Source organism: Hibiscus syriacus, unplaced genomic scaffold, assembly GCF_006381635.1.
Source record: "Hibiscus syriacus cultivar Baekdansim isolate YM2019G1 unplaced genomic scaffold, ASM638163v2 tig00110114_pilon, whole genome shotgun sequence".
NCBI classification, from domain to species: domain Eukaryota; kingdom Viridiplantae; phylum Streptophyta; class Magnoliopsida; order Malvales; family Malvaceae; genus Hibiscus; species Hibiscus syriacus.
The window spans coordinates 2539499-2563610 of NW_024062594.1; the positions used below are offsets into that span (position 1 = coordinate 2539499).

At 36.6% G+C, this 24112-nt stretch overlaps 1 protein-coding gene, 3 non-coding genes and 4 pseudogenes across 4 annotated transcripts; all 8 read left to right on the forward strand.

Moving 5' to 3' along the window:
* Positions 1-2237: 2237 nt before the first annotated feature.
* LOC120215144 lies at positions 2238-6294 on the forward strand (annotated as a pseudogene).
* On the forward strand, positions 3364-3479 carry LOC120215408. Its single transcript, XR_005524950.1, has one exon. It is a non-coding gene; the product is annotated as a U5 spliceosomal RNA (small nuclear RNA).
* A 4279-nt stretch (positions 6295-10573) lies between the features above and the next one.
* LOC120215410 lies at positions 10574-10688 on the forward strand. The gene has a single exon (XR_005524952.1). It is a non-coding gene; the product is annotated as a U5 spliceosomal RNA (small nuclear RNA).
* An 876-nt stretch (positions 10689-11564) lies between these two features.
* On the forward strand, positions 11565-11682 carry LOC120215398. Its single transcript, XR_005524941.1, has one exon. It is a non-coding gene; the product is annotated as a U5 spliceosomal RNA (small nuclear RNA).
* A 353-nt stretch (positions 11683-12035) lies between these two features.
* LOC120215316 (glyceraldehyde-3-phosphate dehydrogenase 3, cytosolic-like) lies at positions 12036-12474 on the forward strand (the record flags this gene model as incomplete). The annotated part of the gene is made up of 3 exons (XM_039213028.1): positions 12036-12100; positions 12187-12270; positions 12354-12474. Coding segments are annotated over 3 exons (243 nt in total), but the record flags the coding sequence as incomplete, so codon positions are not given.
* A 384-nt stretch (positions 12475-12858) lies between these two features.
* On the forward strand, positions 12859-14903 carry LOC120215145 (annotated as a pseudogene).
* A 3464-nt stretch (positions 14904-18367) lies between these two features.
* On the forward strand, positions 18368-20875 carry LOC120215317 (annotated as a pseudogene).
* A 56-nt stretch (positions 20876-20931) lies between these two features.
* Positions 20932-22858, forward strand: LOC120215318 (annotated as a pseudogene).
* The last annotated feature ends 1254 nt before the right edge of the window (positions 22859-24112 follow it).

The window sequence follows — 24112 nt, forward strand, 5'->3', positions numbered from 1 at the left end:
TATCAAAAGACATGATAAGTGTGAAATATCATCAGTTTAAACTTCAAAATCTCTCTTTTTCTTTTTGATGTTTTATGTCCTCACCTCTCCGGGACGTGACACTGCTTTTTTCTAACGCGATATCAAGGTAGGCTGATTCCATATTAGTTGTTACCAAATAGTGTTGTCGTTTACTTTTAGATGAAAATTGAAGGTTTCATGAAGAAATTATGACTTCTCCAAGTGAGCATCTATCGTGGGATGGTGTTTATTTGTATCTAATGTTTTCACATGTTCATGCTCACTCAGATTTGTTTGTAGTATTATTGAAATTTGGTTCTTGATCAATCAGCACTTTTATTATGGGGTGTGATTATCGATTTAAAAAAAAAATGTTTGATAGAATATGCAGTACCACCGATAAATATTATCATCTCCTTTTTCTTTTTCCATGAGGATTTATGCATCCACCTTTTCAAGATGTGACATTCTTTTCCACTCAACTTTGTGCCGAGGGCGTCACAGGTCATTGTCACGATTTTATTATGGGGTTCGATTTTAAAAAAAAAGGATAGATATACAGTCACGATATATATTATCATCTCCTTTCTTTTTCCATGTAGGATTTATGCATCCACCTTTTCAAGATGTGACATTCTTTCCACTCAACTTGTGCCGAGGGCGTCACAGTCATTGTCACGATTGTCCATTACCTACACATGATAAGATGTGAAATCAGACAATTAAAGATCATTCTGATACTACTTGTCACGATATCATTACTCTTTTATCAAAAGACATGATAAGATGTGAAATATCATCAGTTATAAACTTCAAAATCTCTTTTTCTTTTTGATGTGACATTTATGTCCTCACCTCTCCGGACGTGACACTGCTTTTTTAACGCGATATCAGGTAGGCTGATTCCATATTAGTTGTTACCAATAGTGCTATAGATGTTAATATCATGTAACTACGTTAGAATTCATTGTCTTTTAGCAATTGATAAGTGCAAATCTAGGGCTGATATGGCCATCAACATAGATGAGGGAATCATTTTTGTAAATTGTGATTTTTATTAACTCAGATCTCATAGTTTTCAGTTGCACTTTGTCGTTGACTATCTGGGAAACATAGGGGAGGCAGCATCACATGATCTTTGTCTGAATCTCATGATTAAGTACTAATAAAGTAAGCCTTTTACTGAAATTCATAACCTCGTGATCCAATGCAATCACTGCATACAATATAATAAAAGTAAAACACCCTCCTCTTGGCCCTGCAGGTGCAGGCTTTCATATATCCAATTCGGGATACCTTCGATGGAATTCGTTTCTTAAGAGAAGTGAGTAAGCTACTCAAGTTAAGTTTCGGTTTCGGGTTTCAAGAGGTAGTATTCGATGCTACATTATTCTGAATAGTGATTAAATTTCGGGTTTTTTTGGCATTGTGTTCGAATCATGTCCGAATTTATTCGATTTAATTTTAATAATAACGGTGGAAATCGAAGTTTAAAAAAAGGAAAAACGTCAAAATTGCAGAAAGCAAAATTAAATTTTGCCGTTTGTTTTTGTACTTTTCCACGAAATTATCGTTAAAAAAGAGAAGGAAAAGAACATGAGAAGGATGTGCATTCCATTTTTCTGCCAAGAGATAGAATACAACAGTACGTCCAAAGTTGGGCTACTGAGCCTAAAAGTCACCGACTTTTCAATGAGAGCCAATTTTTGGAGGGTTATCTCTTTGGAATAAACCCCAAAAGTTTGAGTTCTGAAAGATTTTATTTTCAATGAGAACCGATTTTTCTGCGATGTATTTTTTTTTCTTTTCTGTTTTGTACACTGTTCCTGAATTTTGCTTAAACATCTCAAAATAAAGCAACGAGTCAGAATTCAGAACATTGAGTTTGAAAGGAACACTTTGAGATGTGGGAGAATGTTTATGATTCGACGAAGAAATTGAGACTTATGTTCTTCCCAGACAAAATCTGGGTTTTACCTTGGTCACATATTTCTATGATTCCTGCTCAAATTTAGTAAGATCATTTCAAGCTACTGTTAGTGGTAAATCTCTTTTTTAAAATTTAGCAGTTTATCGTGGTACATTCATGGAGTGTCTGCTAGCAATCGGTTCTTTCCGGCCTAGGTAATACAGTATAGGAATAGGGGTACGGATCCTGCCTATGGAGCTGTCTTTGTTACAATTTTGGTGATGTTGACAAACATCCAAGTAGGGAAGAGAAATTTCAGTCCAAGATCATGGAAGTCAAGGGTTCAAGAACAAAATCAATTTTAGAGACTTTAGAAATCATGGGAGTCTTAAAACTACACTCATGGAAACCCAAGTTCTTGAAGAAGCTTATTCCACTTAGAGAAACCGAGAGAAACTGGCTTAAGAAGTATCTATATACATGTTGGTATCGAAATCAAGACAGAAGAATATGTCTAGGACACTAGCATATCTTCTCGGCCCACCTGTTTCGTCATGTTCACTTTTCTCGATTTTGATAGGAACATTGGATGCTTCTGCACCATGAGTAGAATGACCTTCCTTAGTTTTCCTTCCCCAAGAACTACTGAGTTTGATAAGATGAAACTTTTGGTTGAGCAATCATGGAAACCAGTTCCGAAAGGTTGTATTTAGGTTCATGTCGATCCTACAAGTTGCTACAGCTGAAGGCACTATTCTTTTCGCCTTTTACTAAAGAATACCGTGCGCTCGCCGCAGATAGTGGCATACTCCTATTTTCAGAGGGCTCTTTCTTCTGATAGTGGCACTACTTGGTTTTCCACATTTTGACTGGAAATGGGGATTCTGAATTTTGGATGGTGTTTAACAGTCATATTAAGAGTGTTTCTACTAACTAGTGAAGTTCCTACGACAATATCCACACCCAAAGAGTAAATGTATAAAATGGGTGATACGAAAGTGTCATAAACCTCACTTTTAAGAGTTCTTTTTTATAAATGTATATTCGATTATATGTTGAAATTGTAGCTTCTATTCTCCCCAGCCAAAATCTGGGTTTTGCCTCAGTTGCAGATTCTATTTTTCGTGTTCAAATTCAATACAAAGCAGGAAAAATTCCATGCTATTGCTCATGGTAAACTTCTCATTCAAATTAAGTAGTTTTCGGTTTGCACAATTTCCACAATACATGAAATTTTAAAATGCTTATTGAAAGTACTATATATATTTTGCGTTCACTGCAATGTCAAATTGGCCCCTATCTCTTTGATTTATTGAAGTTACAGTCTTTTTTCTTTCTTAGTTGGCCTGTTTAGCAATAAAGCTTCAGAGCACTAATCCCACACAGACAATACACAGCGCCACGCGTTCCAGAACAAGTATAAATAGACGTAAATAAGTAATATCAAAGCACGCAGTCACGCAGTGAGCACAAAGCGAACTATTCTTTCGCCTTTTACTAAAGAATACCGTGTGCTCGCTGCACAAGTGACATACGCTTATTTTTGGAGGGCTTATTCTTTGGAATGAGCCTTAAAATTTTATTTTAAAAATATTATCTAGAGAGTAACACCAGCTGGATTAGGTTTGGTACTTCCTTTTCTTCGCCAGTTTAGTCTTCGTTCTTCAATTTTGACAGTTGTTATAGCTTCTCTAGTTATGTTTAGTATGATATTGTGAATACTTAGGCAGCAACATATTTCTGTTAATTATATATGTATTCGATGATATTGTGAATACTTGGGCTGCTGGAAAGGTTCTTCCTGCACTCAATGGGAAACTAACCGAAATGTCCTTCTAAGTTCCTATCGTTGATGTATCCGTTGTGATCTCTGTTCCAAGCAAAGATGCACCCATGTTTGTGATGGGTGTGAACGAGAAAGACTACAAGCCCTAGTTCGACATTGTTTCCAATGCTGGATGCACTACCAATTGTCTTGCTCCCCTTGCTATGGTTATCCATGATCGATTTGGAATTTTTGAGGGTCTTATGACCACCGTTCATGCTATCACTAGCAGAATGTATATGTATGAGTTAGATAGTTAGAACTAATGAAGGGTTTTCATTAGGATGTATGTAATACTCACTACTAGGATCATCATTCTTGAAGATACGACTTGAATCTGCTGAATTTGAAGAATCGGAATTCTCTGATATCATATCAAAGTTTGTATAAACCAGAAAAATGAAACTCTATTATTACTTTTGAACTGATCTTTTACACTTATATATAGTTGTTGATATCAACTAATTCTAACTTCTTCCTAACTAACTAACTATCTAACTCATACATTCTGTTAATCACTGGTAATACCATTTTCCCCTTTTTTTAAACTCTTTTCAAATGGGTATGCTGTTTTTTTTCTTTTAATTAATAAAGTTCTTTTTTTATTATTATTTACAGCTACACAAAACACTGTTGATGGAGCATCAACTGACTGGACAGGTGGTAGAGCTGCTTCCTTCAACATCATTCCTAGCAGCACCGGTGCTGCCAGGGTATATTTTCAAACCAGATTGGATTTAGTCCTTATTTTGCAATATTTGTGGTTAGCTTGGACATAAGGAAAGGATTGTTAATGTTGAGATTTGAATTTTTGGTTAGTTGATTCTTATATATGTACTTGATGATATTGTGAATACATAGGCTGTTGGAAAGGGTTCTTCCTGGCCTCAATGGAAATAAGTAAAGGATTGTTAATGTTGAGATTCAAATTTTCGGTTACTCAGTTGATGCTTATATATGTACTCGATGATATTGTGAATACGTAGGCTGTTAGAAAGGTTCTTCCTGCACTCAATGGGAAACTAACTGGAATGTCCTTCCGAGTTCCTACCGTTGATGTATCCGTTGTGGACCTCACCGTAAGGCTTGAGAAGTCTGCATCGTATGATGAGATCAAAGCTGCTATCAAGCAAGTCTTATTATAATTTGTGGACACCATTGTCTTCATGTTATATCAAATAAATCTTATTCTTATCCGTAACCTGATGATTTCAGGGCAGAGTCCGAGGGCAAGCTTAAGGGAATTTTGGGTTACATTGAAGAAGATGTTGTCTCCACAGATTTCATTGGTGACAGCAGGCAAGTTCCACCTAACGAGTTCTAGTTGCTGCATTTTATTTATATAAATTCCAAAAAATTCCTGAAATCGAACGTTGATACAGGTCGAGCATATTTGATGCCAAGGCTGGTATTGCTCTGAACGGAAACTTTGTGAAACTCGTTTCCTGGTATGACAACGAATGGGGTTACAGGTAAAAAGCATGCTTCCACTTTATTTCCTTTTGAAGTATGGCATTTTGGAATCCTGGTTATTTTGACAAAGCTTGTCTTGTTTTGCAGTTCCCGTGTGATTGATTTCTTGGAGGAAATGTATCAAGGTCGCCTTCTTACGCTTAACAGGATAGCCAGGGTTATGAGAAGGTTTGCTGGTGCAGGGAAATGGGAAAATGCTGTGAGGATTTTGATGAACTGGAAACTTTTGGATTGGAGAAGAATACAGAGTTAATGAACTTGCTGCTTGACACCCTTTTCAAATAGAAATATGTTGAAGAGGCCCGAGAGATTTTCTTGCTGCTTAAATCACACATTGCACCGATGCTTACACATTTAATATATTCATTCCTGATTGGTGCAAAATCAATCGCGTTGAAGAGGCACGATGGACAGTTCAAGAGATGAGAGGACACGGTCCAGTTTTATTGTTGCCGAAATGACTTTCGAAAAGTTCATGAACTCCTTGATGAAATGGCTGTCCAAGGTTGTCCTCCCAATGTTGTTACTTTCACCACTGTAATGGGATCACTAGCAAAGGGAGAGAGGTTTGAAGAAGCTTGGCAACTTGCTTTGAGAATTAAAACTGCAGGATGTAGACTCGATTTGCTTTTTTACAACTGCTTGCTCCATATAATCTGCCGAGCAGGCCGAGTGAAAGATGCATTAATGTTTTCAAGGTAGATATGCCAAAGACCTGTGTTCCCCTCAATACATTGACATATAATTGCATGATCGCGATGCTTTGCCATCATGTTCAACAACAGAAGGCCCTATCTCTTCATCAGGACTCGGAGAATCCGAAAATTTGCAAGCCCGAAGTTCAGACATATTATCCCTTGTTGAAGTCATGCTTTAAAACTGGGAAGATAGATTCTCTTTGACCAACCTATTCAATGACATGGTTAAAAGCATCATCGAAGTCTTAATATTTCTTCCTACTCTATTGATTCATGGACTTTGTAGAGCAAACAGATGTGAGTGGGCTTACAACCTGTTTGAAGAGATGATTAGTAAAGACATAACACCGAATCATTGGACTTGTCGTTTACTTTTAGATGAAAATTGAAGGTTTCATGAAGAAATTACGAACTTCTCCAAGTGAGCATCTATCCTGGGATGGTGTTTATATTTGTATCTAATGTTTTCACATGTTCATGCTCACTCAAATTCGTTTGTTGGTATTATTAGAAATTTGGTTCCGGATCAGTCAGCACTTTCATTACGGGGTGTTTATCGTGTTTCAAAAAAAAATGTTTGATAGAATGTGCAGTACCACCGATTATAAATTTTATGATCTCCTTTTCTTTTTCGATGTAGGATTTATGCCTCCACCTTTTCAAGATGTGACATTCTTTTCCACTCAACCTTGTGACGAGGGCGTCACGAGTCTTTGTCAAGATTGTCCATCCTACCTATCTCACCCATTGGGATGTTCAATGTGAAATCAGAAAATTAAAGGATCATTCTGATGCCACTTATCACGAGGTCATTACTCTTTTCTCAAAAGACATATGATAGGATGTGAAATATCATCAATCATAAACTTCACGATCTCTCTTTGATGCTACATTTATGTCCTCACCTCTCCAGGGCATGACACTGCTTTTTTCTAACGCTAATTTAGAAACCGAGGTTGGCTGATTCCATATTAGTTATTACCAAATAGTTCTATAGATGTTAATATCATGTAACTACGATAGAATCCATTGTCTTTTAGCAATTGATAAGTGCAAAATCTAGGGCCGATAAGGAATCATTTTTGTAAATTGTTGTTTTTATCGACATACTGCTTCTGTCCAGCAATTTCTCAGTATATGCTTAGCTTTTATCATGTTTCTTTCCATGTCTAGGATTGTGCGATTCTTTCTTTCTGTCACTCCATTTTGTTGGGATGCGTATCTAACTGTCAGCTGATGGATGATGTCATGCTCTTTACAGAAGTCCTCAAATAAATTTGATGTATATTCGCCTCCTCTATCTGATCTGAGTATTTTTAAGCATTAGTCGCTTTGCTTTTCCGCTATTGTTTTAAATTCTTTCAATTTTCCAATGCTTCTGATTTTTCTTTTAAGATATAAATCCAACACTTTCTACTAAAATCATCAATAAAAGTTAGGTAATACATGTTACCTCCAAGTGATGAGATCATAAGGACCGACTATATCTGTGTGTACTATCTCCAAAGGCCTCTGGGCACACCCGGATTTACCAACTTCAAAACTTTGTATGTGTTGTTTCTTTAAATGCAAGCCTCACATAATTCATTTGGGGGATTGATCTCTGGCAATTTTTTCACCATACGTGCTTTTGATAATAGCTTCAAGCCCGAAAATCCAAGATGTCTATATCTTAGGTTCCATAGCCACGAATCATCTTTTATCGCAATTTTCATTCACATTACTTCTCTTGACTCGATGTCGATGGTAAAGAGCTGATTTCGAGTCATATCAACTTTGGCAATTAATTCTTCATCTTTATTTTTTTGATATCTACCTCGACCTCGGCCTCTAAATCCTCGTCCACGGCCTCATGTCTGTTAATTTTCACTTGTTTGAGTGGTGTCGTATGATCGACCACCACGTCCTCGTGTTCCTCTTCCACCTCTATTTCTTCCACGATAACCACCACGGTTTCCTCGGTCTCATGTGGAGTTGTTTCTGGCTTCACCTTCGTTGACATTCATCTTGCTTTGCAAGACTTGTTCTAAATTTCAGTATATTCATTTTGTTTCATCTTATGCTCATGGGCTTGGAGTGAGCCCACAAGCTATCGATCAATATTTGAGATAAATCTTTCGATTCTTCTATTGCCACGACCACGCAATCCAATTTTCTTGTTAATAATTGTAAAAAAAATTCCATCACTCTAACCTAATCGAGTGATTCACTATTTCTCTTCATTTCATTCACTACCGCTTTACACGACTAATGTAATCATCGACGTTTTCGTATTTTCATTTTTAATATTCAAACCCACCTCTAAGATATTGTAAACGTACCTTTTTTGCTTTTTCAGCACATTGGAGAGATTTTTGTAAAATCTCCCACGCTTGCTTTGCGGTCTTTACATCATAAATTTTTTCAAAGGTAGATTCGTCTACTCCTTGAGAAAAAAAAACAACGCCCTCTTGTCTTTCTTGTGGGATTCCTTCAGTGCCATCTTTTCTTCATTGGTCAGGGCTGCTTCTGCTACTGCATTTTCGGGTTTAGTGTAACTTTCTTCGACGATATCCCAACACTCTAGGAAACCTAGAAAACGCCTTCATTTAAATGCTCAAATTGTCATAGTTTGTCTTTGTCAATCTCGAAATTTGTGGCTGAATCATGTTGGTCATATTTACCATTGCATAAACTTAAACCAAGCTCTAATACCGCTTGTTGGAAGCGTGAATGGGCACTCAGTAATTTACAATTCACACGTTATTATTAATACGAACCAAAATATAAATACGATACAAAAACTAGCTGCGACTAGTTCTCAAACACAACCCCGCTATCTAAGACTTTGCTAAGCTCTCTCTCATATATATTTTTTATCTCACTTTCACTCTCATACATCCATCCTAAACTAAAGCTACAGCACACATTTATAGCCTTGGTTTCACCGTCTTTGTTTGCTGCAAATCCATGTCGTATTTATCTTTAATTCTATGATTTATGTACTTAATTGATAAGAACTATATTAGATGCTGCCAACTCACCAAATTGGTGCTTCATGTACTTTTTGCTTTGTTGTTAATCTCTTTTGTTGCTGCCGCGTTCATCCTAGTTGATGCCTTGATCAAGTTTGCTTGTTTCCCTGTGGTCTTTTATTTTTTCCAACCACTGCAATCTTTTTACTAACTCTACCAATATACCCATAGAGATCTAAGACAAAAAAACAACTGTTCAACTGATATATTGGATGTAAATCGTTCACAAACAACCCCTATTCTGACAACAATATTGTTGGAACCATGAATGGTCACTCGGTAATTTATAATTCCCAAATTATTATTAATACGAACTAAAATACAAATATGATACAAAAACTAATTGCGGCTAGTTCACAAACACAACCCGCTATCTAAGACTTTGCTGAACTCGCACTTTCACTCTCATAAATCCATCCTAAACTAAAGCTACAACACATTTATAGCCTTGGTTTCACCGTCTTTGTTTTCTGCAAATCCATGCCGTATTTATCTTTAATTCTATGACTTATCTACTTGATTGATAAGCATTGTATTAAATGCTGCCAACTCACCAAATTGGTGCTTCATGTAATTTTTGCTTTGTTGCTAATCTCTTTTGTTGCTGCCGCGTTCATCCTAGTTGATGCCTTGATCAAGTTTGCTTGTTGTGCTATCACATTTCTTTAAACACCAAATTTGCCGCCTCAAATAACTGTTGTAAGTTCATCCACGATTCAAGATGCTTAATCATCAACTTGTCAATTGTATCCATTCTTTTAATTTGCATAATTCATGAAGCTTCTGTCCATATAACTGCTGCCATCATTTGCCAAGTGTGTTGCCGACACAAAAATTTAGTTTGATTTCTATCAAACACCTGGAGGAGACACAACTGTTAATGTGTTCCCATCAGTGGATGGCATAGCTAACTCAACAGAAGCTTCTTTCAGCTCAACGCACCTCCACAAGCCTGAAGACCAACCAAGAGAACTTTGAACTCCACTTAATCTAGCAGTTGTTTGCAAAGATAAGCTGAGTTGTGATGCTCCAGCAGTCCATTTCGATGATGTTTAATAGTAATATTAAGTGTTTCTAGTCTTTTCTATTATGCCTGGAAAGTTAATTTTCAAGGGATCTACTATTTCCCCCCTTGAATAAAGGCATAAAAAGTTAGGAATCAGTACTAAAAAACTATGACGTGTTTATAAGAGTGATGGTATGAATCTATTAGACTGAGTTACGGATTTAAACGATCTTTGTTCCTCTTCAAGATATCGCAATCAAAGCTTCAGAGGCTAGTGACATTGTCGCAGACAAATTTGTTGCCTTCAGCAACTAGAAACTGATTTTTAAGTGAAACTTTGCACTACAGCCGGGGTTCAATGCAAGCTGCTAGAAAAACATAAAATGTACTGGAAGCATCTTGAGTTTTACATATACAATATTTCAAAAATATTTATTCAAAGTACTATATATATATATATATATATTGTGTTCAGTGCAATGTCGTCTTGCTCCCTTTTTCTTAATTTATTGAAGTTAGTCATTTTTTTTCTTAGTTGGCCTGTCTAGCAGTAAAGCTCCAGCGCACTAATCCCATATGGACAATACACAGCGCCACGCATTCCAGAACAAGTATAAATAGCCGTGAATTATACTTATCAAATCACGCAGCCATGCAGTGATCACAAAGTGAACTATTCTTTCGCCTTTTACTAAAGAATACCGTGTGCTTGCTGCTCAGAGTGGCATACGCCAATTTTTGGAGGGTTATTTCTTTGGAATAAACCCCAAAAATTTGAGTTCTGAAAGATTTTATTTTCATTGAGAACCTATTTTTCTGCGATATATTTTTTTCTTTGCTGTTTTGTACACTGTTCCTGAATTTTGCTTAATCATCTCAAAATAAAGCAACGAGTCAGAATTCAGAACATTGAGTTTGAAAGGAACACTTTGAGATGTGGGAGAATGTTTATGATTCGACGAAGAAATTGAGACTTATGTTCTTCCCAGACAAAATCTGGGTTTTACCTTGGTCACATATTTCTATGATTACTGCTCAAATTTAGTAAGATCATTTCAAGCTACTGTTAGTGGTAAATCTCTTCTTTTAAATTTAGCAGTTTATCGTGGTACATTCATGGAGTGTCTGCTAGCAATCGGTTCTTTCCGGCCTAGGTAATACAGTATAGGAATAGGGGTACGGATCCTGCCTATGGAGCTGTCTTTGTTACTATTTTGGTGATGTTGACAAACATCCAAGTAGGGAAGAGAAATTTCAGTCCAAGATCATGGAAGTCGAGGGTTCAAGAACAAAATCAATTTTAGAGACTGTAGAAAGCATGGGAGTCTTTAACTACACTCATGAAAACCCAAGTTCTTGAAGAAGCTTCTTCAACTTAAGAGAAACCGAGAGAAATCGGCTTAAGAAGTATCTATATACATGTTGCTATCGAAATCTAGACAGAAGAATATGTCTAGGACACTAGCGATGTCAAATTGGCCCCTATCTCTTTGATTTATTGAAGTTACAGTCTTTTTTTCCCTTAGTTGGCCTGTTTAGCAATAAAGCTTCAGAGCAGTAATCCCACACAGACAATACACAGCGCCACGGATTCCAGAACAAGTATAAATAGCCGTAAATAAGAAATATCAAAGCACGCAGTCACTCTAGGAGCACATAGTGAATTATTCTTTCGCCTTTTACTGAAGAATACCGTGTGCTCGTTGCACAAAGTGGCATACGCTTATTTTTGGAGGGCTTATTCTATGTAATGAGCCTCAAAATCTTAGTTTAAAAATTTTATCTAGAAAGTCCCACCTTCTCGATTTGTTTTGGAACTAGAGTGGAGTTTCATTGTTAGTTAGAGCTAATGAAGGGTTTTCATTAGGATGTATGTAATACTCACTACTGGGATCATCATTCTTGAATATACGACTTGAATCTGCTGAATTTGTATAATCCGAATTCTCTGATATCATATCAAAGTTTGTCTAAACCAGAAAAATGAATCTCTATTATTACTTTTGAACTGATCTTTTATACTTATATATAGCTGTTGATATCAACTAATTCTAACTTCTTCCTAACTATCTAACTCACTCATACATTCTGTTAATCACTGGTAATACCATTTGTGGACCTCACCGTAAGGCTTGAGAAGTCTGCATCGTATGATGAGATCAAAGCTGCTATCAAGCAAGTCTTATTATAATTTGTGGAAACCATTGTCTTCATGTTATATCAAATAAATCTTATTCTTATCCGTAACCTGATGATTTCAGGGCAGAGTCCGAGGGCAAGCTTAAGGGAATTTTGGGTTACATTGAAGAAGATGTTGTCTCCACAGATTTCATTGGTGACAGCAGGCAAGTTCCATCTAACGAGTTCTAGTTGCTGCATTTTATTTATATAAATTCCAAAAATTTCCTGAAATCGAACGTTGATACAGGTCGAGCATATTTGATGCCAAGGCTGGTATTGCTCTGAACGGAAACTTTGTGAAACTCGTTTCCTGGTATGACAACGAATGGGGTTACAGGTAAAAAGCATGCTTCCACTTTATTTCCTTTTGAAGTATGGCATTATTTTGACAAAGCTTGTCTTGTTTGCACTTCCCGTGTGATTGATTTGATCGTCCATATGGCATCCACCCAAGCATGTTGAAGTTTTTTAAAGCCAGTTGAGTTGTGTTTAAAAGCAGCTGCTTGTTATTTGGAATAAAACCAAGATTGGATGTGTTTTCATTTCTGCATTTTTGAAGGTGTAGATGAACTATTTTACTAGTTTAATGTTATGACGTAAACGGTGTTTATGCATCGCGGGAAAATTCCATGCACTTAGCTGGCACACGCCTTCACCACTCGACCAAAGCGACTGACTGCAACAGATTGGTGCGCTTTGCATAAATCCCATTTCATTGCCGAACCCCTTCTTTTTCCTGACAGAGACAGAGTTGGAGATAGGCCCAACAGATATGGCAAGCTCTTGATAGTACATCTCCCACTCCACCCGACGCAATTGATTTCGAAGATCTTCCCATCCCAAAGCTCTTGTTTTTCAAATCAGGTTAATTATGTTGCATTTTTCTGTTTTAATTCGACATTTAAGACTGAAATCCAGAAAACCCAAATTTAATAAGATTTGTCCTTCTTAACTAGTGATTTCATCTTTTTTTCGTAAGAAGTTTCTCAGGTTGTCACCCATCCTGTGTATGGAAGATATTTGATAGAATGCCTGAACCAATATGGAATTCTGAGTTCATTTATGCAATGTAATTGTAATGTCATCAAACTTGTTCATATGTTTGTCGCATCATGGCTGCCACCATATATGGGTTAACAGAGTAGTTAGCTATGTCAGCATTTCTCACCCAAATTCAGCTTGAAACTAAATAATAGTATCACAGTATGAAGGCTTAAGTGAGACATTTTCTATAGTTTTGGGGCATAGTTAATTATTTTGTTGTTATGTATTTTTGATAAGCTAAATAGAGAGGCTAATGCTTTTATTCGTTGGAGATGCAGTTTTAAGGACCCGACTGAATTTTGTTTAGAGGGCAGTTCTCCATGATTTACCCTTTACAGAACTGCCTTAGAAGTACTTCGTTCCTGTTCAAACCATCAATATTATGTTTCCTTTTCCGTGCATACTCTGAAAGTTCCACTCTTGCTTTGCCTGTGGAATCTTCTCGCTTCACCGGATCGGATGAAGTCGTGGGATGATTTGACGTTGACATTCTCTTCAGTAAAGTTCATGCTCGGAGCAATGAGGATGAAATTTTCCAGTCTCTAATGAATGATCACTCTATGCAGCTTTCCCATGGCCTTGCTGAAAAGTTGCTGCATGGTTCAAGGATGACTGGAAATCCATTGGGTGCTTTTAGATGGGCAGCTTCACGCCCAGGCTATAATCGCTCTCGTCAAGCATATGATATGATGGTTGACATCCTCGGTAAATGAAACAAATAGATCGAATGAAGGATTTCTTGGAGGAAATGTGTCAAGGTCGCCTTGTTACGCTTAACACGATAGCCAGGGTTATGAGAAGGTTTGCTGGTGCAGGGAAATGGGAAAATGAGGATTTTTGATGAACTGGAAACTTTTGGATTGGAGAAGAATACAGAGTTAATGAACTTGCTGCTTGACACCCTTTGCAAATAGAAATATGTTGAAGAGGCCCGTGAGATTTTCTTGCTGCTTAAATCACACATTGCACCTGATGCTTACACATTTAATATCTTCATTCCTGATTGGTGCAAAATCAATCGCGTTGAAGAGGCACGATGGACAGTTCAAGAGATGAGAGGACACGGTTGTCACCTGTGTGTCATCAGCTACTCAACTATCATGCAGTTTTATTGTTGCCGAAACGACTTTCGAAAAGTTAATGAACTCCTTGATGAAATGACTGTCCAGGGTTGTCCTCCCAATGTTGTTACTTTCACCACTGGAATGGGATCACTAGCAAAGGCAGAGAGGTTTGAAGAAGCTTTGCAACTTGCTTTGAGAATTAAAACTGCAGGATGTAGACTCGATACGCTTTTTTACAACTGCTTGCTCCATATAATCGGCCGAGCAGGCCGAGTGAAATATGCATTAATGTTTTCAAGGTAGAGATGCCAAAGACCGGTGTTTCCCTCAATACATTGACATATAATTGCATGATCGCGATGCTTTGCCATCATGCTCAACAACAGAAGGTCCTATCTCTTCTTCAGGACTCGAGAATCCAAAAATTTGCAAGCCCGAATTTCAGACATATTATCCCTTGTTGAAGTCATGCTTTAAAACTGGGAAGATAGATTCTCTATTGACCAAACTATTGAATGACATGGTTAATAAGCATCATCGAAGTCTTAATATTTCTTCCTACTCACTATTGATTCATGGACTTTGTAGAGCAAACAGATGAGTGGGCTTACAACCTGTTTGAAGAGATGATTAGCAAAGACATAACACCGAATCATCGGACTTGTCGTTTACTTTTAGATGAAAATTGAAGGTTTCATGAAGAAATTATGAACTTCTCCAAGTGAGCATCTATCGTGGGATTGTGTTTATATTTGTATCTAATGTTTTCACATGTTCATGCTCACTCAGATTTTTTTGTAGGTATTATTAGAAATTTGGTTCTTGATCAGTCAGCACTTTTATTATGGGGTGATTATCGATTTTAAAAAAAAATGTTTGATAGAATATGCAGTACCACCGATTATAAATATTATCATCTCCTTTTTCTTTTTCCATGTAGGATTTATGCATCCACCTTTTCAAGATGTGACATTCTTTTCCACTCAACTTTGTGCCGAGGGCGTCACAGGTCATTGTCACGATTGTCCATCCTACCTACCCTACCCATTGGGACGTTCGATGTGAAATCAAACAATTAAAGGATCATTCTGATACTATTTGTCACGATATCATTACTCTTTTATCAAAAGACATGATAAGATGTGAAATATCATCAGTTATAAACTTCAAAATCTCTCTTTTTCTTTTTGATGTGACATTTATGTCCTCACCTCTCCGGGACGTGACACTGCTTTTTTCTAACGCGATATCGAGGTAGGCTGATTCCATATTAGTTGTTACCAAATAGTGCTATAGATGTTAATATCATGTAACTACGTTAGAATTCATTGTCTTTTAGCAATTGATAAGTGCAAAATCTAGGGCTGATATGGCCATCAACATAGATGAAGGGAATCATTTTTGTAAATTGTGATTTTTATTAACTCAGATCTCATAGTTTTCAGTTGCACTTTTGTCGTTGACTATCTGGGAAACATAGGGGAGGCAGCATCACATGATCTTTGTCTGAATCTCATGATTAAGTACTAATAAAGTAAGCCTTTTTACTGAAATTCATAACCTCGTGATCCAATGTTGCAATCACTGCATACAATATAATAAAAGTAAAACACCCTCCTCTTGGCCCTGCAGGTGCAGGCTTTCATATATCCAATTCGGGATACCTTCGATGGAATTCGTTTCTTAAGAGAAGTGAGTAAGCTACTCAAGTTAAGTTTCGGGTTTCGGGTTTCAAGAGGTAGTATTCGATGCTACATTATTCTGAATAGTGATTAAGTTTCGGGTTTTTTTGGCATTGTGTTCGTATCATGTTCGAATTTGTTCGATTCAATTTTAATAATAACGGTGGAAATCGAAGTTTAAAAAAAAAAGGGAAAACGTCAAAATTGCAGAAAGCAAAATTAAATGTTTGCCGTTTGTTTTTGTACTTTTCCACGAAATTATCGTTAAAAAAGAGAAGGAAAAGAACATGAGAAGGATGTGCATTCCATTAATCTGCCAAGAGATAGAATACAGCAGTACGTCCAAAGTTGGGCTACTGAGCCTAAAAGTCACCGACTTTATTAGCCGAAGAACCTGCGTCAGTTGTTTGAAGTTTATGAAACTAATTTTATTCATACATATTATTTATCCAATATTTTATTTGTTTAAGGTTTGAAGTTTACTATTGTCATTGTAAATTAAATATATAATTAGATATTTTTTATTGCATTGAAATTAGTTGCTTTAGATCATACGAACCATACTAGAAAAATATAAAAACTTAATTAAAAGATCCAAACAAAAAATAGATATAAACAAATTCGATTGCATCAACAAACGAACTACAAAAGAATATTAAGTTATTGAAAAACCACCGAGAATCGTAAATCAAAGTTGAGCATTATGAGAAACTATCTACAAATACAAAATCACGTATCTAAATTCAATCCAAGAGTTTATGACAATGTATGATTACAAATAATCGTCATCTTATCAATCCTGACATCTTCAAATTCAATAATGAGAAAACATAAAAAAAATTAAAAAAAAAAATTCTCTTAACAACCACAAGATTCCTTACGATTTCCCTCTTGATGCTTTACAAGTTTATTTAGAAAAATATATTTTTGCTCATTTTTTCTATAGACCACAACTTTAATTTGGCCTTATCTTTGTAATTAAAAAAATCCTAAAAAATAAGTAGAGAAAGAGAAGAGAATCGGACATTAAAACTGACCACGTAGTTGTTAAATACAATTAAAGAAAAATAAATTAATATAATATATAAAAAAAACTATACAATTTTTTTTTTTAAAAAGTGAGCGGCTAAATTTAGTATTTAAACATAATAATTTAACTTTTAATATAATTTATAAAATTTTAGATTTTTAGATTTTATCATTTTTATTTGTATAATTATAAAATTGAGAGAGATTTAAGAGTTAATTACGCTCATTTTATATTTGATTTATTTATATTATAAAAAAATTACTTGAATTAAAATAAAATATCAATTAAATTGATTTGAAAAACATAATAATTTAATTTAATTAACTTGAAGTTTTAATATCTCATTTAAAAAATTGAATCACTTTTGTTTCTCCATACTTTCGTATTTGTATCTAAGAATGAAATTTAAATAATAATAAAATAAAATTTTAATAATATATATTTTTTATACAAGCCCTATTATCATATTTATTGATTTATTAATTCAAATTGAATATCACCTATATTTTTTATTAAACCATTTTTTTCAATTTAGTTTATTTTTTTTTCCACATTATCATGATGTAAACATTCAATCTTATTTAAAATGGCATAGATTCACATGCTTAAGTTTCGGTGATGATCAGACCAAATATGAATATGAGATTTTAAAAAAAAAATTAATCATTAATACTTTTAATTAATTGTATGAATCCCTAAAACGGACTATATAATGTACTTTATCCGCTGGGTTATGGGGGGCATTTTACCTGAGGTTTATATTGTATCAATCTGTCCCACTGTGCGTGATTTCTATTGAAGCATATACTCGGGGTGGATGCAAGGGCGAACGATTTCAAAGCGGACTCCCCATTCATTAGATAGAGAAGATCACCAAAATCTCGTGATCCGCTGCCGAACTTATTCCAATTCAATGAGCATTCTCAATATTATGCCTTGAAGAGGACTCGAACCTCCACGCTCTTTAGCAAGAGATTTTGAGTCTCATTAATAGTAAAAATAATCACTAATATTTGAATAAATTTTTATTTATATCTTTAAATTTTTTATTATTTTTAAAATAATAAATTGATCAGCGTTATCGATTTAAAAATAATACTGAAACAAACCAAACTTTCGAAGACGATATTAATATAATATACATCTAATTCATAGCAACATAAAATAATATGTAGCGAATCCAAAAATCTAATCTGACAAAACTGTTAAACTCAACGGCAATATCACCAATTGTGCGGATCTCATCAACTGTCACCTTTCTTCTGTAATTTTCCCTTTTTTCCAACCCAGAATTTTCTTATCATTCCATGGTGTCACGGACAAGACAAGAGGAATCTTTTCTAAAAAGCAATACATTTTTCTCACCTTTTTTTTCCGCCACCATAGAAATAATAATAAAAAAAAGAAGCAAAAAATTATGGCCGATGGGGTATTTTTCAGATTTTTGTTTTCATCTGCAAACAGTGTGAAGTAGCTAATAGCTGAGTCTTTCGATGTTTATCTCTTAAGAAAATCCATTAAAGACACAAACTTTCCTTTCCAAACAACCTTATTTATTCACTTCATCTTTATCCTAATAATTCTCATAAGTAGAATTTTCATGGATGTAGTTATTGCCTCCTTCAAGCCTCTGTCTTTCTTCTTTTAGTTGTTTTTAAATTCTGCAATCTCGTGGGATCTGATAAGTTTTGGATTTTTTTGTGCTGAAATGCCGCCGTCTTACTTCCCTCTACGGTGGGAGAGCACCGGGGATCAATGGTGGTACGCGTCGCCGATTGATTGGGCGGCGGCCAATGGCCTTTACGACCTGGTCATTGAACTCCTCCATCTCGACGCCAATCTTCTCATCAAGCTCACTTCCCTCCGCCGTATCCGCCGCCTCGAAACAGTGTGGGACGACGAAGCTCAATTCGACGACGTCGCCAAATGTCGCTCTTTAGTCGCCAAAGGCTTCTTCATGAGTGCGAGACCAAGAAAGGCACCAATTCCTTGATAAGAGCCGGCTACGGAGGCTGGCTTTTGTACACCGCCGCCTCGGCCGGTGACATGGATTTCGTCAAGCAACTGTTGGAGAGAGACCCTTGTCTTGTATTCGGAGAAGGAGAGTACGGGGTCACCGATATATTTTATGCGGCTGCCAGGAGCAGAAACGCCGAGCTCTTTACGATGCTGCTCGATTTCGCGGTGTCGTCGAGGGACGAAGAGGATGAATTGAGTGAAACTCGGTCGGTTTTTAAGTGGGAAATGATGAACAGAGCGGTTCATGCGGCGGCTAGAGGCGGGAGTTTGGAGATTTTAAGGAAGATTCTTGGGGATTCCGATGATGTTTTGGCCTATAGAGATCTGCAGGGATCTACCGTCTTGCATACTGCTTCTGGTAGAGGACAGGTTGAGGTAAGGAACTATATGCGTTCTCTAATGTTCGTGTAACAATATTTAAATGTATAATTAGAATTTGAGTGAATGTTTAACATCTCGGATAGAGTTGGTGTTAGTTGTTACATTTTCCGCTCTTCTTCGAGCTCCGTCAAATTTCATTGTCTTTCATTGCAGGTAGTGAAGGATCTCGTAGCATCGTTTGAGATCATAGCCTCTACGGACAATCATGGGAACACGGCCCTGCATGTGGCGGCTTATCGCGGTTATTTAAAGGTCGTCGAGTTTCTTATTCAAGCGTCTCCGAGTTTGGCCTCTGCGCAAAACGATTACGGGCATACTTTTCTTCATGTGGCCGTGGCCGCCTTTAGAACCCCGGGGTTTCGAAGAATAGACCGGCCGATCGAGTTAATGAAACAATTAGTATGTGGCAAGGTTGTCGACATTCGGGATATCATCAATGTGAGGAACTCGGATGGAAGAACTGCATTGCATATGGCTGTAACCGAGAATGTTCAGTTGAGTCTGGTGGAACTACTCATGTCTGTGCCATATATCGACCTCAACGTCCGCGATGCTGATGGATTGACCCCGTTAGATCTCCTCAAGAGAAGGCCTAATTCCGCATCTTCAGAAATTTTGATCAAACAACTAATTGCAGCTGGAGGGATCTCTAACTGTCAAGACAATGTAACGAGAAGTGCCATAGTTTCCCATCTAAAAGAGCACGGTGTAGGTGCCAGTCCCGGAACGTCTTTTAGAGTCCCCGATGCAGAGATATTCTTGTACACCGGGTTCAAGGATGCATACGATGCAGGTGGCGATCGAGAAAGCGTGGGATATAGTTCATGTCTGAGTGAACTAAGTGACTTGAACATAAGTAATTCATTCGATAATAAGAAGTCGAGCTCCATAAATCATACTGCGAGACGCCTAAAGAATCTTCTCCAGTGGCCTAGTAAGAAGGATAGAAAAGCTGCTAGCATGGAATCGGTGGACGACGATGATCCTCTGGAAGTCATGAATACTTGTAGAAACTGGCCGGACTGTCATATTCCGCTTCGTGAAAAGTACACAAAATCTTCATCTCTTCCGAGCAATAAAAGGACATTTTCGCTACTGAGTGATCTTCCGAGCCAATCCACCAGGAAGATATTCACTGCAGGGCTAACTCATGGTGTGATCCAGGCAGGAGCCCCTATAAAATCACCTCCGAGCCCTTTCTTGGTACCTTCCACAACCTCACCTATATCAACCGATGAACAAAAGGGCATCCGTGACGCTCGACTTAAGCCGTTGTTCAACGATAAAAAGACACGAATGATCCCGAAGCAAACTTCGGTCGATAAGAGGCTGATGAACCAGTATTTCTGTTTCGGAGCACAAGGCCTGGTGATGGTGGAAGATAATCGAAGCCACACACGGCTCGATCGCAGCATCAAGAGTGCCACGTCTTTAGTTGCTTGACGCAATGTATATCAAATAAACATGCCAAGTTGTATCATATGTTCAATTTGTTGAAACTGCATATTCCTAAAAGCTAGACCAATTTGAAAATTCGACCTTTGACATCCCAAAATCTGTCAAAAGATTCAAATTTCAGTTACTAAAGAGAAATGGCAGCTTAAGAAAACATTTGTCCACATTATCTTCCTCTAAAATTCAAACTTACTATTAATAGTTTGCCAGATAAACAAGCACATGTCGCTTATATGCAGCCTACTTCAGCGACTTCCCATTATATACTTCCTTTCATCTTAAAGATCCATACAGATTTGTTCCGAAGGTTATCTGTTTTCGAGTCCAGAGAAGAAGTGAAAACATGGTGTATGAAACCCCAGAAAGCGACCGTGACAAGGCCATCAACGAGTGGCTTCCCGTCACTTCCAACAGGGATGCTAAATGGTGGTATTCGACTTTCCACAACGTCGCCGGTGTTCTTAGCCTTCCGTATGCGATGGCACAGCTTGGATGGTATGGTGTTTCTTTCTATGTTAAATGGGTTTCGGGAAAATTTACATTGATCGACATCGATCAGCTCGAGATTTGAGTACATATTGTTGAACTTTGATGAATTGCAGGGGACCAGGGGTTACTATACTGACTTTGTCATGGGTTGTGACATTGTGACATTGTACACCCTCCGGCAAATGGTGCAAATGCACGAGATGATACCCAGTAGGTTGTTCGATAGGTACCATGAGCTAGGCCAGTATGCGTTCGGTGAAAATCTCGTGCTATGGTTCATCATACGGCAGCAATTAACCGTAGACGTCAGTTCCGACATCATCTACATGGTTATGGGAGGCCAGTCGTTGAAGAAGTTCCATGATCTGGTTTGCCCAAACTGCCCGAAAATCAGACACATATTTCATCATGATTTCCGCTTCGGTCCACTTTATTCTTTCCCATCTCCCAAACTTGAACTCCATATCCGGTGTTTCGCTGGCTGCTGCAGTCATGTCATTGAGGTAAACTAAACATTCATCACTCGAAAACGTATGTCATTTTAGTATCGTTAAATTTTCATTGATCGAATCGGTTTAATTCATGTTCTTTTATGCAGTTACTCTACCATTGCTTGGATAGCTTCAGCTGCAAAGGGTGCTCAACCGGACGTCGACTACTCATACAAGGATCCAAGCACCTCCAGAAGAGTGTTCAATTTCCTAGCCGGATTGGGAGAAATAGGATTTGCATATGCTGGTCATAATGTGGTTTTGGAGATCCAAGCAACAATGCCTTCAACTCCTGAAAAACCTTCAAAAGGCCCAATGTGGAGAGGCGTGGTCGTTGCATAATAATGGTGGCGATTTGCTACTTCCCGGTTGCTTTTATCGGTTTCTGAGCGTTCGGAAACTCGACGACAACATCCTCGTAACATTAGAGAAACCCCTTTGGCTTATTGCTACAGCTAACATGTTCGTCGTCATCCATTTCATTGGCAGCTATCAGGTACATAAGTACACAAGTACATACATACATATACTTTCCAATGTATATATCAGTCATTTCGGATTCAAGATACGACATTGCAGGTATTCGCCATGCCAGTGTTCGATATGATAGAGAGCTTTTTGGTAAAGTAAATGCGTTTCAATCCATGTTTAAGGCTTCGTTTAATTAGTCGAACATCATATGTTGGTAATTAATCCCATTATCTCATTCTTTGGAGGTCTTCTCGGTTTCTTTGGAGGATTTGCATTTGCTCCAACATCATATTATGTATGCTATTTCTTATTATCTTACAAAGGAAAGGATCGAATTCGAGATCGATGTCCAGAAATCAATGTTTCTTTGTTTTGCAGCTTCCATGCATCATATGGCTTATCATCTGCAAACCCAAAAGATTCAGCTTGATATGGTACATGAACTGGGTAAGTAAATAAGAAATGAAGGTGGGGCATTGGTTTCTGAACTTGAAGGACATTGAATTCCGGTTTGGTTTTGCATGCAGATATGCATTGTTTTCGGTGTTCTGTTGATGGTTCTATCCCCCATCGGAGGTCTTAGATCGATTATCGTCTCGGCAAAGGACTACAAATTCTTCTCCTGATTCTTTCACAGCATTTGCTAGAATTTTTTTTATCAGATCTTATTGTTCATAAGTTTTATCGTCAGTATGAGAAGGCTGTTCTTATTCATTTCCATGAAAATCCAATTAGTTACAAACAAAACTTCACATTCTATTGTTCATAAGTTTTATCGTCAGATCAGAAGGTTTAGCTGCTATAGTTCACTGCACCATTGATTGAATATTTTGCTTTCTTTCGAGCCTAAAAGACTCCATGGGTTGGATAAGTTTGGTTTAATCAAATCGGATGTGAGATGAATCAACTGAAGTAAATACTATTAAAAAAACTCAATAAAAAAATCATATCCGACTCTATTTGAGTATTCAGTTCATGAACATCTCTATTTGGGATAAGAATTCCATCAAATCAAGTGGGAAAAAAGGTTGAATCAGTCAAATTTACTAATATCTTTTTATCATTTAAATTTTATTTAAAAAATTTTAAATTGATTTTATGAAATTCAAGTTAAATATATTTATGAAAATTTCAATTAAATTTTAAATATATTTGTTTTAATTTAAATAACTTTATCTAACCATTTACGATATATATATATATATATCATATTTTTCTCATATCTGACGGTTGAAATATAAAATTGAATAAAACATAAAATTAAAGAATTAAATTGAAAAAAGAAAAAAAATTATAATATAAAATAAATTTAAAATTACTATAGTTGGGGAGCATGTGATTCGAATTTAATCAATATATACTTAAAGCAAAGTAAGAAAAAGGGAAAAATCAATAATCAAATTAATTAATTAAAGATCAAAATATTGTTCTAATTTTTGAGTTGTTCAAACTTTGCTAATTAAAATTAGACTCAAACTTGAAATTCAAGGTTAAAAATTAAATTGGTTAATTTAAAAAAAATATATGCCTAAATTAAAATTTTCTAAATTCCTTTTGAAGGATTAATTAAAAACTTTAAACTTAATGAAAACTTTTTCTTAAAAAAACTAGTGGGTACTTAATTTAAAATATTTAAAACTGTTGAAACCATAAAATTTTTCAAAAGGATCAAAATAAAATTTCCATTTTTTTGGACAATTTTAATTTACTTTTTTTTTTGTGGGGGTTGGTGGGGGGGGGGGGAGGCAGGACTCCCATAACAGTTCTCCCATGTTAACAAGTTCAACAAATTTGAGGTAGCCGTAGACTCGAGTTGGACTCAGTTTTTCAAAGGAAAATCCCAGTTAGTCCGCCCTTAAATAAGATAAGGGTATTAAGTG